This window comes from Bos javanicus, chromosome 8 (assembly GCF_032452875.1).
Source record: "Bos javanicus breed banteng chromosome 8, ARS-OSU_banteng_1.0, whole genome shotgun sequence".
Taxonomy (NCBI): domain Eukaryota; kingdom Metazoa; phylum Chordata; class Mammalia; order Artiodactyla; family Bovidae; genus Bos; species Bos javanicus.
The window spans coordinates 49,481,540-49,496,696 of NC_083875.1; the positions used below are offsets into that span (position 1 = coordinate 49,481,540).

A 15,157-nucleotide genomic window follows, 5' to 3' on the forward strand; every position below is an offset into this window, starting at 1 on the left:
TAAGTGTATTAAGTCATTCAGTCATATCTGACTCTTTGTGACCCCATGGACTGTAGCCTGACAGGCTCCTCTGTCCATAGGATTCTCCAGGCAAGAACACTGGAGTGGGTTGCCATTTCTTTCTCCTGGAGATCTTCCTGACCCAGGGATTGAACCCAGGTCTCCTGCATTCCCAGGGAAGCCCAGGTGGCTCAGATCATAAAGAATTTGCCTGAAGTGCGGGAGACCTGGGTCTGATCACTGGATCTGGAAGATCCCCTAGAGAAGGGATGGCTACTCACTCTAGTATTCTTGCCTGGAGACTTTCATGGACAGAGGAGCCTGGCAGCTATATAAACTCCTGAGGACACCTAGAATTCAGAATTCTTTTTCATTAACTGATGACTGCTAAGTCGCTTCAGTCGTGTCCGACTCTTTGCGACCCCGTGGACTGCAGCCCACCAGGCTCCTCCATCCATGGGATTTTCCAGGCAAGAGTACTGGAGTCGGGTGCCATTGCCTTCTCCATTGTTATCTAATATCCCTAGCTGAGTAGCAAGTCCTATAATGTGTAATTGTTCCCAAACAGCTAAAGAGCAGAAAAAAGAATGATTCATTCTAGTCAATGACTTACTTTTTCTAAGGAAAAATAAATTATTTCATCCTTAATCCTATTAATATTTTGTCAGAGAAACAAATTTTAAATTTCAGAAAATAAATTCAGTTCTAAGCTGCCCTCATTTTCTTTTTTCTGCCTGTCTTGTTGGAGCCCTTCTCTCACCATTCAGCTTTCATCCTGACTCTCTGCCCCCAGTGCCTTTTGTTCTTTAGAAGATACTCATTAACATTTGCTAATGTATGCTAATGAGTATTAATTAGCATCTTCTGTGTGAACAAAGGCTGGTGCTAAGAAGGATGGGTAGAGACTGTATAGAGTTCAGTCAGCCTTGCTTCAGACTTCTTTATGCTCTGAGAACAGTCATCTTTCAGTTGTTTCATAGTTTTTTGTTTGTTTTGTTTTGTTTGTTTACTCATGAATCCGGACAACCCTTCTTCTTCATGACTGGGAATATTACAGATATTTCATGGGTGACAGAAAGATTCCTTTTTGTTCTAAGCAATCCAAGGATATAGAAGCAAAGTCGTCAAGGGTGTATAACACACTATTTTCATTGGGTTAATAGCCACAAAAACTCACACAGGAGAATGTATTTTCACTTTAGCACATTTATTTACAGCGGTTGCCCTTTGTCATGGTAATTGTAGTGTGAGAGCACACACTCTGAATATATGTTATGACAGCATAGTTAAATAAGAAATGTCCTTCCCCCAAAAATAATCTAAATGCAAAGAAGAAGAAAGACACCACTTACTTTTTTGTAACTATAGAGAGCTCTAATGCCTTTGTAAATACCTATTTATTTCCTGGATATAGTTAAAATAAAGGCAACCCTCCAAACCACATAGAATAAGAGTTGCTTTGTTCTTTCTGTAGACCATGGTGTCAGGAAATATTTGATTGCAGCTTTTTGCAAACACTCCTGTATATATTTTGCCATTTGAAGAACGATGATTCGTCATTTCATATTTGTACTTGACAGTTCAGGGGTGAGTGGTAGAATTTAGAATACCAGCTACCCATTTCACTCAGCCTGTTTAATTTTAATGTTATATACTATGGAAACAGAAGGAAAAAGTGCCAAAAAATTTGGTGTGCATCCTCTCTTATTTTATCTTTGTTTTGAGTGAATTTTCTATTTTTCTCTTTGTTTAATCTCAGGGTTGTCTCTCTGGAACCTTGTGGTAAAATGTGTTTCTCCATAGACTTAATTCTCTTCCATTTGGCAAATACAATATTTTATATTGTGTTTTTAATAAAGCAGGCATCAGCAGCTATTTATTTTCTATTTCTTAAGGGCCACAGAGCCTTAAAAATAAATATAATTCAAAAGGAAAGACATTAGAGAATGACAGTTACTAGAGGCAGTGATATATATTTTTTTGCCTGCCCCCCTCCCTCCTTAGGTGAGTCTTAACAAAAACCAAAATTCTTCTTCTTTTTTTGTGATTTTGTAACCACAAATGTAAAATAACTATTTAGTATCTCCAAGATATTATAATGTTTGAAAATATAACCAGTCTTTTGGCATTTATTATACAAATTTCCATTAGTGTATTGTTGAATGTATGCACCCCATGATTTTTTCAGTGGTTTTATAGAAGACCTTATGATTTTAAGGTTTTTAATAGTATTAAGGAAAGATGCTGGCACCTGGAGAAAGAATATCAGCCTAGGTCTGTCAAATTAAACCTTTTCCCAGGATACCTTACTGACAGTTGTGTAATGATCTCATTCTGTTATTACCACTTCAGAGGATTTTTTAAAATGTCTTATAGTTTACCAGTTCATTAACGTATTTGATTGATCTAATAGCTAAATAATTATTCTTTTTACTCTGTGGCTTCCAGAATATCATGCTCAAGTCCATGACATGAAGGATTTCAGGTTGTTATAAACAAATGTCCTGAATATCTTTTTGAGTGCATGTGTGCTAAGTTACTTAAATCATGTCTGACTCTCTACAATCCTATGTTCTGTAGCCCGCCAGGCTCCTGTGTCCATAGGATTCTTCTGGCAAGAATACTGGAGTGGGTTGCTGTGCCCTCATGCAGGGGATCTTCCCAACCCAGGGACTGAACCTGAGTCTTTTATGTCTCCTGCATTGGCAGGCAGGTTCTTTACCACTGGCACCACCTGGGAAGCCTGAATATTTTCTTATCCTGACCTAAAACTAGTAAAAATAAATGGAGCTGCTGAGTTAAACTGAATCAGATCTTATATCCTTGGTAGATGATATATGAGAAGAAGAAAGATCACATTCCATCATTTTTGTTCACTTTCATGGACAGTGGCTTCCATTACCTACTTAACATCCACCAATGATAGTGTTTTGATAAATTAATGGAAGCTGAGTGCTGAGCCACTCTCTGTAGGGGAAATGATATCTCAATATGGTTTGGTGATTTCATCTAGTCAGACTAAACTCCTGAACTTCAACAGTTGCTACTTAACCTATTTTCCCTGGAGCCTCCTATCTCTTTTTCTTGCATCTCTACCCTCCCAGTTACCCAGGCCAAAATCCTTGGAATTATCCTTGATTCTTCTCTTCCTCTCACATCCCACATCATACCACATACTGATGACATGGGTTCTTCACTGAAGACTTGGAAATGTGCTTGTTATGGCATGGATTAATGTCTGTCTCAGGGCAGTTTAGTCTGAGCTAAAAGGTTAATTTTTTATATTTTAATTTATTTTTAAATTTTTTCTTAAATAATACAATTCTAATTGTATTAATGAGCAGTTTCTTACCATTTTGCAGGCGGACATGAAAGTGTGTGTATATGCCCAGTTTTGATAAAGGCAGTGCTTTTGTTTTAAATAGACCATTCAGATATGACCTAAATCAAATCCCTTATGATTATACAGTGGAAGTGAGAAATAGATTTAAGGGCCTAGATCTGATAGATAGAGTGCCTGATGAACTATAGAATGAGGTTCGTGACATTGTACAGGAGACAGGGATCAAGACCATTCCCATGGAAAAGAAATGCAAAAAAGCAAAATGGCTCTCTGGGGAGGTCTTACAAATAGCTGTGAAAAGAAGAGAAGCGAAAAGCAAAGGAGAAAAGGAAAGATATAAGCATATGAATGCAGAGTTCCAAAGAATAGCAAGAAGAGATAAGAAAGCCTTCTTCAGCAATCAATGCAAAGAAATAGATGAAAACAACAGAATGGGAAACACTAGAGATCTCTTCAAGAAAATCAGAGATACCAAGGGAACATTTCATGCAAAGATGGGCTCGATAAAGGACAGAAATGGTATGGACCTAACAGAAGCAGAAGATATCAAGAACAGGTGGCAAGAATACACACAACTGTACAAAAAAGAGCGTCATGACCCAGATAATCACAATGGTGTGATCACTGACCTAGAGCCAGACATCCTGGAATGTGAAGTCAAGTGGGCCTTAGAAAGCATCACTACAAACAAAGCTAGTGGAGGTGATGGAATTCCAGTTGAGCTATTCCAAATCCTGAAAGATGATGCTGTGAAAGTGCTGCACTCAATATGACAGCAAATTTGGAAAACTCAGCAGTGGCCACAGGACTGGAAAAGGTCAGTTTTCATTCCAATCCCAAAGAAAGGCAATGCCAAAGAAGGCTCAAACCACCGCACAATTGCACTCATCTCACACGCTAGTAAAGTAATGCTCAAAATTCTCCAAGCCAGGCTTCAGCAATATGTGAACCATGAACTTCCAGATGTTCAAGCTGGTTTTAGAAAAGGCAGAGGAACCAGAGATCAAATTGCCAACATCCGCTGGATCATGGAAAAAGCAAGAGAGTTCCAGAAAAACATCTATTTCTGCTTTCTTGACTATGCCAAAGCCTTTAACTGTGTGGATCACAATAAACTGTGGAAACTTCTGAAAGAGATGGGAATACCAGACCACTTGACCTGCTTCTTGAGAAACCTATATGCAGGTCAGGAAACAACAGTTAGAACTGGACATGGAACAACAGACTGGTTCCAAATAGGAAAAGGAGTTCATCAAGGCTGTATATTGTCACCCTGCTTATTTAACTTATATGCAGAGTATATCATGAGAAATGCTGGACTGGAAGAAACACAAGCTGGAATCAAGATTGCAGAGAGAAATATCAATAACCTCAGATATGCAGATGACACCACCCTTATGGCAGAAAGTGAAGAGGAACTCAAAAGCCTCTTGATGAAAGTGAAAGTGGAGAGTGAAAAAGTTGGCTTAAAGCTCAACATTCAGAAAATGAAGATCATGGCATCTGGTCCCACCACTTCATGGGAAATAGATGGGGAAACAGTGGAAACAGTGTCAGACTTTATATTTCTGGGCTCCAAAATCACTGCAGATGGTGACTGCAGCCATGAAATTAAAAGACGCTTACTCCTTGGAAGGAAAGTTATGACCAACCTAGATAGCATGTTCAAAAGCAGAGACATTACTTTGCCAACAATGGTTCGTCTAGTCAGGGCTATAGTTTTTCCTGTGGTCATGTATGGATGTGAGAGTTGGACTGTGAAGAAGGCTGAGCACCAAAGAATTGATGCTTTTGAACTGTGGTATTGGAGAAGACTCTTGAGTGTCCCTTGAACTGCAATGAGATCCAACCAGTCCATTGTGAAGGAGATCAACCCTGGGATTTCTTTGGAAGGAATGATGCTAAAACTGAAACTCCAGTACTTTGGCCACCTCACGCGAAGAGTTGACTCATTGGAAGAGACTCTGATGCTGGGAGGGATTGGGGGCAAGAGGAGAAGGGGACGACAGAGGATGAGATGGCTGGATGGCATCACTGACTTGATGGACATGAGTCTCAGTGAACTCCAGGAGTTGGTGATGGACAAGGAGGCCTGGTGTGCTGTGATTCATGGAGTTGCAAAGAGTCGGACATGACCGAGCGACTGATCTGATTGTATGTAACGTTTTACATCATTTTTCATTTTTCCATTTTTAAAAGGTTATACTCCATTTACAGTTATTATGAAATATTAACTGTATTCCCTTGAAATGTACCCCATTTATATGGGAAGAACTGATGTTGACATTTGCTCATACACAAAGGAACCCTAAACAAATAACACTAGTACATTGCTAATATGGAGAAGGAAATGGCAATCCACTCTAGGACTCTTGCCTGGAAAATCCCATGGACGAAGGAGCCTGGAAGCCACTGTCCATGGGGTCACAAAGAGTCGGACCCGACAGAATGACTTCACTCACTCACATTGCTAATAAACATAACTAGTACATTGCTGGAATAACTCAAGTAAACTAGATAAGATATTCATACCTAAACTTGAATCTTATTGTTATAAAGTCGTTCTTTTGCATCAAATAGCTAGACTCCTTAAGTACTATCACTTTTCCTCTATAGTCTACGAACTCCTAGTCCAGAACGCTTTGCTCTATGCTGCTGCTGCTGCTGCTGCTGCTAAGTCACTTCAGTCATGTCCGACTCTGTGCGACCCCATAGATGGCAGTCCACCAGGCTCCCCCATTCTATAGACCCTTGTAAATGCACAATAAATGTTAACTGAATAAATGAATTTTCAGTTTCCAAAGGAATGAGCTGGTGCTACAATAATCCCTTCATGAGCTAAATGTGGGTCAGAGGAACAGGTGATATCATTCAGCTCTTTCAGCTACTTGGCCACTCTGATCCTGAAGAACCATACAATATTTTCAGTGCTATAGACTGAAAAAGAAAGCCTGGAACAATATTCACTTTTCTGAACGATTCCAGTGCCTCTAAAATGTGACATTTTGCTGTTGTTTCCTTTTACTATTTCTAATTACTGGGTCTATTTGCATGAAATGAGGATCTGGGTTGCCTAGGAGTTCATCTGCTCCTATTTCATATTCTACTCTTAAATAAGCATACTTCGGTGTAGTCTTGCTTGCTGCCTTCAACATTTAGACAGGACCCCCCACCCCCACCCCCAACTGTCCCACTCTCCTCCCATCACTCCCCAGGGGAAAGGTCATTTTTAAAGTACATAATCAATAGGCTTTGGGAAACATCCAGAACATGAGAAGGTCATATGATTGGGAGCAAGCTACCAGGGATTGCTGAGAGAAGGGATGGCAACAAGCCATGCCAAAAATTGTCTGAGGGGGGAAAGACAGTCTGTAACTCGCATTTAAATGTTCTGAGTTATTCTTTTGCACAGGGTTTTGTTTGGGAGGGGCTTCTTAGCTTGGTTCTTCAGCATTACTTTGAGTTTCAGGAGATGCAGATCAGCATTGACAGTAGCTTTTCAGACTAAATAGTGTTACATTAAAATCAAGCTTCCTCTGAGGCTCTAGATGGTCTTCAATCTCCTGGTCATGGTGCTGCTATTTAGTTCCTGATGCTGATGCTGCCTTTGCTGAGGGTTTGAATCAAGAATAAACCAATTATGGTCACAATACCTATAAAAACAATGGCTCCGTAGCTCCTGACTCAACTGCCAGACAAAAGAAACACTGCTAAACAAAGAATGCACCTACTGAGAATGTGTAGATGATCATGCACAGATGAGTATCGCTATTGGAGAGTCACCTCCAGAGGAACAAAGAGGCTATTTCTGCAATACTGTCCATTACATCACTCAGAAACCATAGCTCTTTTTTTCTTCTCTACTTGCAACCACAGCAGTGTTATCTCCGCTTATGCAGTTTTACTTAATGGCAATTTGTAACTATCCTTCCTGTACCTTAGAAGATGACCCATGACTCCAGCCCTGCATTTTCTCTCTTCTTAGCAGAGGAAATTGATTTGTCACTCATCTCCTTGGCTTGGGACATTTCATTTTGCTGTTTTTGTTTAATAGGATTGTAATCCTTCCTAAAGATTTGCTTGTATCTCTATTTATTTAGTATTTTCCTCCATTTCATTATTTAACTTTAATCATGTCTAGTGAGTTGATTATTAAAAATCAGTTTAGTATTTTGTGTGATTTTTTGCTTTGAGTATGCATGGTGCAAAAAGAGGCTGTGTGTCAGCCTTTGCTATTTGTCCTCAGCTGTTCCTATATTATGCCACTGATCAGACCTTGGTCTAAGGCTAATCTTATATCATTAAGTTGCCTTCCTAAGTGAATTCCTCTTTGACTGAAGAAATTTGGTGGTAGCATTAATTGCAAGTAAAGACCATGACTTATTGTTGAATATAAAATATCTTCTGAGAAGTGTCTGTTGTCACCATTGTGAACTCTCAGTAGTGACATAAAGACTTTTGTCCCCTGCAGATCCAGTTACAGCCAGTGACAAAGGCATATGTCCACTCTGAATAAAAGAACACTTATTTTCCTATTCCATGGCTGACATTGAGTGATAACATTTTTGCATATCGTAAAAATTTTTATGCATATGCTGTTTAAAGGCAAAAAGTGCTTTTACAATAATCATCTTTGTGAATAGAATTTAAATTCTGTATGTGCTGCCTTTTCAATATGCCTGTCAAGCTCTGAATAATAACCTTTGACAGTGCTGAGCAGAAACAAAACCAGAGGTTGTTTCCTCTGTTCACAGCAGCATTGTTTATTATCTTTGCTGTTTTGGACTTAGGCTCATCCACCTTAAATAAAATATGTAAATTAATATTTTAAATGAGTTACTAAACTGTGCTTTAAGCAAATAGTCTGCTCTGATTTTTGTCATGGCAAGTCACAGATCTTTGTCTCTGGCTGACTCAACCTGTGATGAACAGATAGTAGTTGACAAGGGGAAAAATCTGCCAATTAATATATTTTCTGATATTATTGTACCATTAAAATTTTATAAAACTTGTATATGCCTTTATAAAAATGGAGCTAATCTGAAAACAAGACCCTAAGGATGAGGGGAGGAATAAACAGAAAAAACATTCTTTGTCTTGAAAGAACTATTAAATCACCTATCTCCACATTGTCAAGGTAAATCATATATGGAAAAATTTAGGCTGCATATAATATGTATAGAAATAATTAAAATAGGAAATATCAACTTTTAAGCATTTTTGAAAAGTTCTTTGACACTGGGTAGCTGGTTAGAATGAAATATTCTCTATTTTAATAAGTTAATTTGGTTATAATAACCAAATGGTTTGTGCATGTGGATACAGCTTTGCTAACAACTTTCTTTATCATACAATGAAATGACCCAACAAACCCTAAGTTGACTTACTGCAGAATAGAATTTATTTTGGTTGAAGTTATTTTGAATTGAGCTGACAGGCTTATGATTGACATGTTTTGCAAATTGTCGAAGGTGATGAAGCAGGAAGTCCTTGCACAACACTCTATAAGATGCTGTAGCTGTATATCTTTAATAAACAATGTTCATTTTGACAAGTTCATTGAAAAAATATATTAACTGCACAGAAAACTTTACAATGAAAGTAACAACAGTAAAAACCAGTTATTAACAATTGTGCTGTCATTTAAAGAATTGCTATATTTTTTTCTTTCCTCAACAGTGCAAATCCAAGTGGAGGAGAAAGAAGATGATACTGAGGAAAGTTCAAGTAAGTGGGGATGGACCCAGTTGGGATATGTTTCCTGTGGAATTTCAGTGAATTTAGGGGATTTGTCCTCTTATCTTGTGGGAATATGCGACCCTATGCAAACACAGGAGCACATGTGGATGACTTTCAATGGTCTTACAAGAGCGATCAAGTCCATCTGATAGACTCTTCACTTGAGAGTCCATTCAACTGGCAAAACACACATTCCACCTAATTTATAAATTGCTCATCATTAGCAAAGGAGAAGAGGAAAGGTATAAACATCTGAATGCAGAGTTCCAAAGAATAGCAAGAAGAGATAAGAAAGCCTTCTTCAGCGATCAGTGCAAAGAAATAGAGGAAAACAACAGAATGGGAAAGACTAGAGATCTCTTCAAGAAAATCAGAGATACCAAAGTAACATCTCATGCAAAGATAGGCTCGATAAAGGACAGAAATGGTATGGACCTAACAGAAGCAGAAGATATTAAGAAGAGATGGCAAGAATACACAGAAGAACTGTACAAAAAAGAGCTTCACGACCCAGATAATCACGATGGTGTGATCACTCACCTAGAGCCAGACATCCTGGAATGTGAAGTCAAGTGGGCCTTAGAAAGCATCACTACAAACAAAGCTAGCGGAGGTGATGGAATTCCAGTTGAGCTATTCCAAATCCTGAAAGATGATGCTGTGAAAGTGCTGCACTCAATATGACAGCAAATTTGGAAAACTCAGCAGTGGCCACAGGACTGGAAAAGGTCAGTTTTCATTCCAATCCCAAAGAAAGGCAATGCCAAAGAAGGCTCAAACTACCGCACAATTACACTCATCTCACACGCTAGTAAAGTAATGCTCAAAATTCTCCAAGCCAGGCTTCAGCAATATGTGAACCATGAACTTCCTGATGTTCAAGCTGGTTTTAGAAAAGGCAGAGGAACCAGAGATCAAATTGCCATCATCCACTGGATCATGGGAAAAGCAAGAGAGTTTCAGAAAAACATCTATTTCTGCTTTCTTGACTATGCCAAAGCCTTTGACTGTGTGGATCACAATAAACTGTGGAAAATTCTGAAAGAGATGGAAATACCAGACCACCTGACCTGCCTCTTGATAAACCTATATGCAGGTCAGGAAGCAACAGTTAGAACTGGACATGGAACAACAGACTGGTTCCAGAGTTCGTCCAGGCTATATATTGTCACCCTGTTTATTTAACTTATATGCAGAGTACATCATGAGAAACGCTGGACTGGAAGAAACACAAGCTGGAATCAAGATTGCAGAGAGAAATATCAATAACCTCAGATATGCAGATGACACCACCCTTATGGCAGAAAGTGAAGAGGAACTCAAAAGCCTCTTGATGAAAGTGAAAGTGGAGAGTGAAAAAGTTGGCTTAAAGCTCAACATTCAGAAAACTAAGATCATGGCATCCGGTTCCAACACTTCATGGCAAATAGATGGGGAAACAGTGGAAACAGTGTCAGACTTTATATTTCTGGGCTCCAAAATCACTGCAGATGGTGACTGCAGTCATGAAATTAAAAGACGCTTACTCCTTGGAAGGAAAGTTATGACCAACCTAGATAGCATATTCAAAAGCAGAGACATTACTTTGCCAACAAAGGTCCATCTAGTCAAGGCTATGGTTTTTCCTGTTGTCATGTATGGACGTGAGAGTTGGACTGTGAAGAAGGCTGAGAGCCGAAGAATTGATGCTTTTGAACTGTGGTGTTGGAGAAGACTCTTGAGAGTCCCTTGGACTGCAAGGAGATCCAACCAGTCCATTGTGAAGGAGATCAGCCCTGGGATTTCTTTGGAAGGAATGATGCTAAAGCTGAAACTCCAGTACTTTGGCCACTTCATGCGAAGAGTTGACTCATTGGAAAAGACTCTGATGCTAGGAGGGATTGGGGGCAAGAGGAGAAGGGGACGACAGAGGATGAGATGGCTGGATGGCATCACTGACTCGATGGACGTGAGTCTCAGTGAACTCCGGGAGTTGGTGATGGACAGGGAGGCCTGGCGTGCTGCAAGTCGCAAAGAGTTGGACACGACTGAGCGACTGATCTGATCTCATCTGAAGTGGATGGTGGTCCAGAAAATTTTGCTTTTTTATTTGTTTACTATTTTCTTTGTTAAAATGTTTTCCCTTAGGCTGTATCTATTACAATATAACAGATTGGCCTTTTTGACTAAAGTGATCAGGTTGTTGAATAAAAATGAATAACTCTGTTCTTTTGAATTCATGAATATTTTGTCTAAATTGCCCTGTTGTTTTTACTTTGAATAGGTTCAGCTCAAGAGTCTGGATTGTGACCTGTTCCTAGGCATGCAAACCACTCATGGACAAGAACAGAGAAAGATTATTTTATGAGCTAAAATTTTGAGTTGATCAAAACTGAAAGTGCAGCATTTCAAGGAGAGTTCAATTAGAGAATACATCAACACCATCAGTTAAAAACCTGAGCCCAATATGACAGCCAGTGAATGTTCATGGTGACCGTTGTTTTCATTAATTTGGTACATTCTGCATGTAAACAGCCCAGAGTCTCACACAGATCCTACAGGCTCTGACTTGACTACTATAGGGGAGGAAAAGTAATTTTTCCTTTACCCTTCTGAGTTTCTTAACTGATACTCCTATGGTCTAAGACAGTTTAACAAGAAAACCAAACCAAAACAGAAGTTTATTAACACATACACCTCATGTATACATGGATGATACCCAGAAAAAAACTGAGTAATTGTGTGAGGTGGCTTAAAATTTAGACTTAAATGCCATCTAAATAGGGAAAAGTGAGGGGTATGTAGGTCTCTTGGGAGAGAATAAGTTTTAAGAGGATAGATAGGAGGTATGATAGTTTATGATACAATATGTCTGTATGTGGTGTTGACCTAGTCTCCTCTGTAGAACACTTCTATAGTGTTCCTTGGGGATGAAATCCCTGGGGAGGGGATTTATGACAATTGAGTTCCTTTGGAAGCTCTGTTTTCAGGCAGACAAGAGGAATTCAGAGAAAATCTCTTTCTGCATTTGCTGTTTTTCAAGTGCCACATCTCAAAATAGTCAATACACTGAGGTGGCATATTTTGGGGTGTTATATTCTGAATGTCTTTCTGAGGTGGTATATTCTGCTACCTTTCAAAACTAAATTGAGCCCATTCCAAAAGGTAATGTTTATGTAAATCCACATTTAGTAGGCAACTGTAAAAACACTTCTTTTTTTAAGAATTTGAATATTTGGAAACTAGTGAAAACACTAAAGATAGCCTTTTTGTCCTAAGTGCTAAAAGATAAATATAATGATATACTTTTCATCCATGGTAAAACTCTGCAAGTTTAATATCTTAGCTTTAATGTAAAATATACTAAAATGCAGAATATCAAGTGGCTTCTTGAATTTTTGAGTTATTTGAGGGTGAAATTGTTTCTCAGTTCCTATGAGGCCCTTGTTCTTTCTATGATTAGTGACTAAAATGAACAATAAAGGCTGGGTAGATTTTCAAAATGCCAAAGTGGGGTTTGAATCATGCAACATCTGCCACAGTATTTAATAAATTTTTGGTCTTGATGACAATAGTACAGTTTTCAAAACCTAATTAGAAAAGTTATTCTCCTGTTTCTCTGTGCTAGTCAAACTTTAGTAATATTGGTAATGTTTAGATCTTATTTAGATTTGGAATATCAATTAAAGTTTAATAAGTAATGTTAAAAAGAACAAAATTTATAAAAAAATAAAATGACACACACTATGTAAAAATGAACATATTTAACTAATAAATGAGGAATCTGGTGAACTATTTATAGCAGTTACCAATTCAAAGGAAAATTCAAAGAACAGATTCATTTATAGATCAGGAATATTGAACTGATTGTGTAAGTGAAGACATGACTGTTTTGTGGGTTTTTTTTTTCTTTCCTTTCTTTTTTGGTGGTGGAAAGTTGTCTGCACTGAGTTTACTTGCTTGTCTACAGACAAGAACTATTTTCCATTGCTATCTAGTGATCTACAATTTACAAAGTTACAAGATAGCTTCCATAGAATTAGCATCAGACAACATAAAAGGGTATGGTACAGACATTTCATAGTTTTCCATTAAAGCACAATTTTTTCCCTATAGTAGCTTCTATTTAAAAAGATAGTGATAATTATGAGTAATATTTGTTTTTTAATAATAATTAACTCTAAATATCAGAAGTTAAAAAGCAAAAGTGAAGGTGAAGTAGGATTGTCTGTCATAAACAGTGAAGGAAGGAACTGAATTCTCCTCCTACTCTTTACTGGAAAGCTTCCAAAGAAGTTATGGACATGTGAGGCATTAATTGTCAGTTGGTGAATAAAATAAAATAATATTATTTCTCTCAATCTTGTATTAAATTTATTAGTTATCTATTTCTAATCAAAAAGATAGAATGATCAAGCAAAGTTATTTACTATCAATTTCATCTAAGGAAGAGAAAGAAATTTAGGAAAAATAAGTATTTGAAGTTAAGAATGAAAATGATTTTACATAAAATAGATAAGCAACAAGGATTTACCAGGTAACACAGGGAGCTGTATTTAATATCTTGTAAAAACCTATAATGGGAAATAATCTACAATATATATGTATTTTATATATATATATATATATATAAAACTGAACCAGTTGCAGTACACCCAAACAAGTAATACAATATTGTAAATCAACTATGTTTCAAGTTTTTTTAAAAAGTTAAAAAGAAAAGAATGAGAATGATTTGAATTAGAAAGGTATTTGAATTATGTCAAGGCATAAATTAATTTCTTCAAAATTATTTTAATTTATAGCATTTCCTTGCATTCTTATCATTTGTTCTAATATAGAAGTAATATTAACACATAGTGATTAAACACTCAACCCTTATGTATTGAATTGATAATCTACAATTTGAATTATGTCAAGGTATAAATTAATTTCTTCAAAATTATTCTAGTTTATAGCATTTCCTTGCATTCTTATCATTTGTTCTAAGATAGAAGTAATATTAGCACATAGTGATTAAACACTCCACCCTTATGTATTGAGTTGATAATCTACAAACTTGGTCTGAGAGGTCATGGTATGATATTAAACTCCCAAGTCATCTAGTTATGCAAGTAAATGAAGGCTGGAATTCTAAGCATATTAGAATTGGGGGATTGATACTCACTTATTTGAGTAGCTAAACCACAAGAATGAGAATGTAGATAAGTGTATTTAAGTGGCAGACTATGAAATATATATGGCATGGTGCATTTTATCTTGATATGACAAATGTCTAGATTATGGTTTCAGAGGTGTGACAATGATAATTAAAAAGTAAGAATACATTTGGTATCGGGAAAGCACTTTTCTGAAACTACTCACTGAAGCATTAACTGCTGTGTTTAGGCGAAGAGGAAGAGGAGGAAAACAAACTACCTCGAAGACAGAGCTTGAGACCAAAGAGGAAACGGACCAGAGATGTTATCAATGAAGATGATCCAGAACCTGAACCAGAGGATGAAGAAACAAGGAAGGCCAGAGAGAAAGAGAGAAGGAGGAGGTTAAAGAGAGGAGCGTAAGTTAGTTCTGATCTATAATTGACATTCTTTTTCATTCAAAAGTGCCTGATGCGGAAAGATCACTCTTTAGGCACTCCCTAGCCTTAAAATTGGTAATTAAAACTACTTTCAGAAAAACAAGCTTAGTCTGATGCCACCATTTTATTCCACTTAGTTAAATGTATTTTAATATTAAAATAGAATTTTTAAATGAATATATATTGAGAATGGACTTATGAGAGATTTCCTTATGAGAGATCTAAATTGTCATGGGTCATTAACATATTATAGTTAATTTAAATATTTTAAAGTTATTCCGTTAGTTAAATGCATCGTTAATGAAGTTAAATGAAAAACTTACAAACATGATCCCAAATCACGTATCTTACAGAGCAGGAGTTGGAAAACTATGGTTAATTTCAACCTAAGAGCCAAGAATGGTTCTTATCATTTTAATAAAACTGTAATTAAAAAAAAAAAAAACACAAAGAGGAATATGGGACAGAGCTGTATGTAGCTCCCAAAGTCTAAAGTATTAACTATCTGTCCCTACAGA

General features: G+C 37.2%; 1 protein-coding gene across 1 annotated transcript in view; it reads left to right on the forward strand.

Annotated features, from left to right (window-relative positions):
• Nucleotides 1–1,548: 1,548 nt before the first annotated feature.
• TMC1 (transmembrane channel like 1) overlaps nt 1,549–15,157 on the forward strand; it is a 114,687-nt gene continuing 101,078 nt past the window's right edge. Inside the window, exons 1-4 of the mRNA XM_061427074.1 lie at nt 1,549–1,587; nt 6,756–6,834; nt 9,023–9,070; nt 14,450–14,618. Coding sequence (XP_061283058.1) covers nt 1,549–1,587; nt 6,756–6,834; nt 9,023–9,070; nt 14,450–14,618 — 335 coding nt within the window. The remainder of the gene's footprint in view (nt 1,588–6,755; nt 6,835–9,022; nt 9,071–14,449; nt 14,619–15,157) is intronic.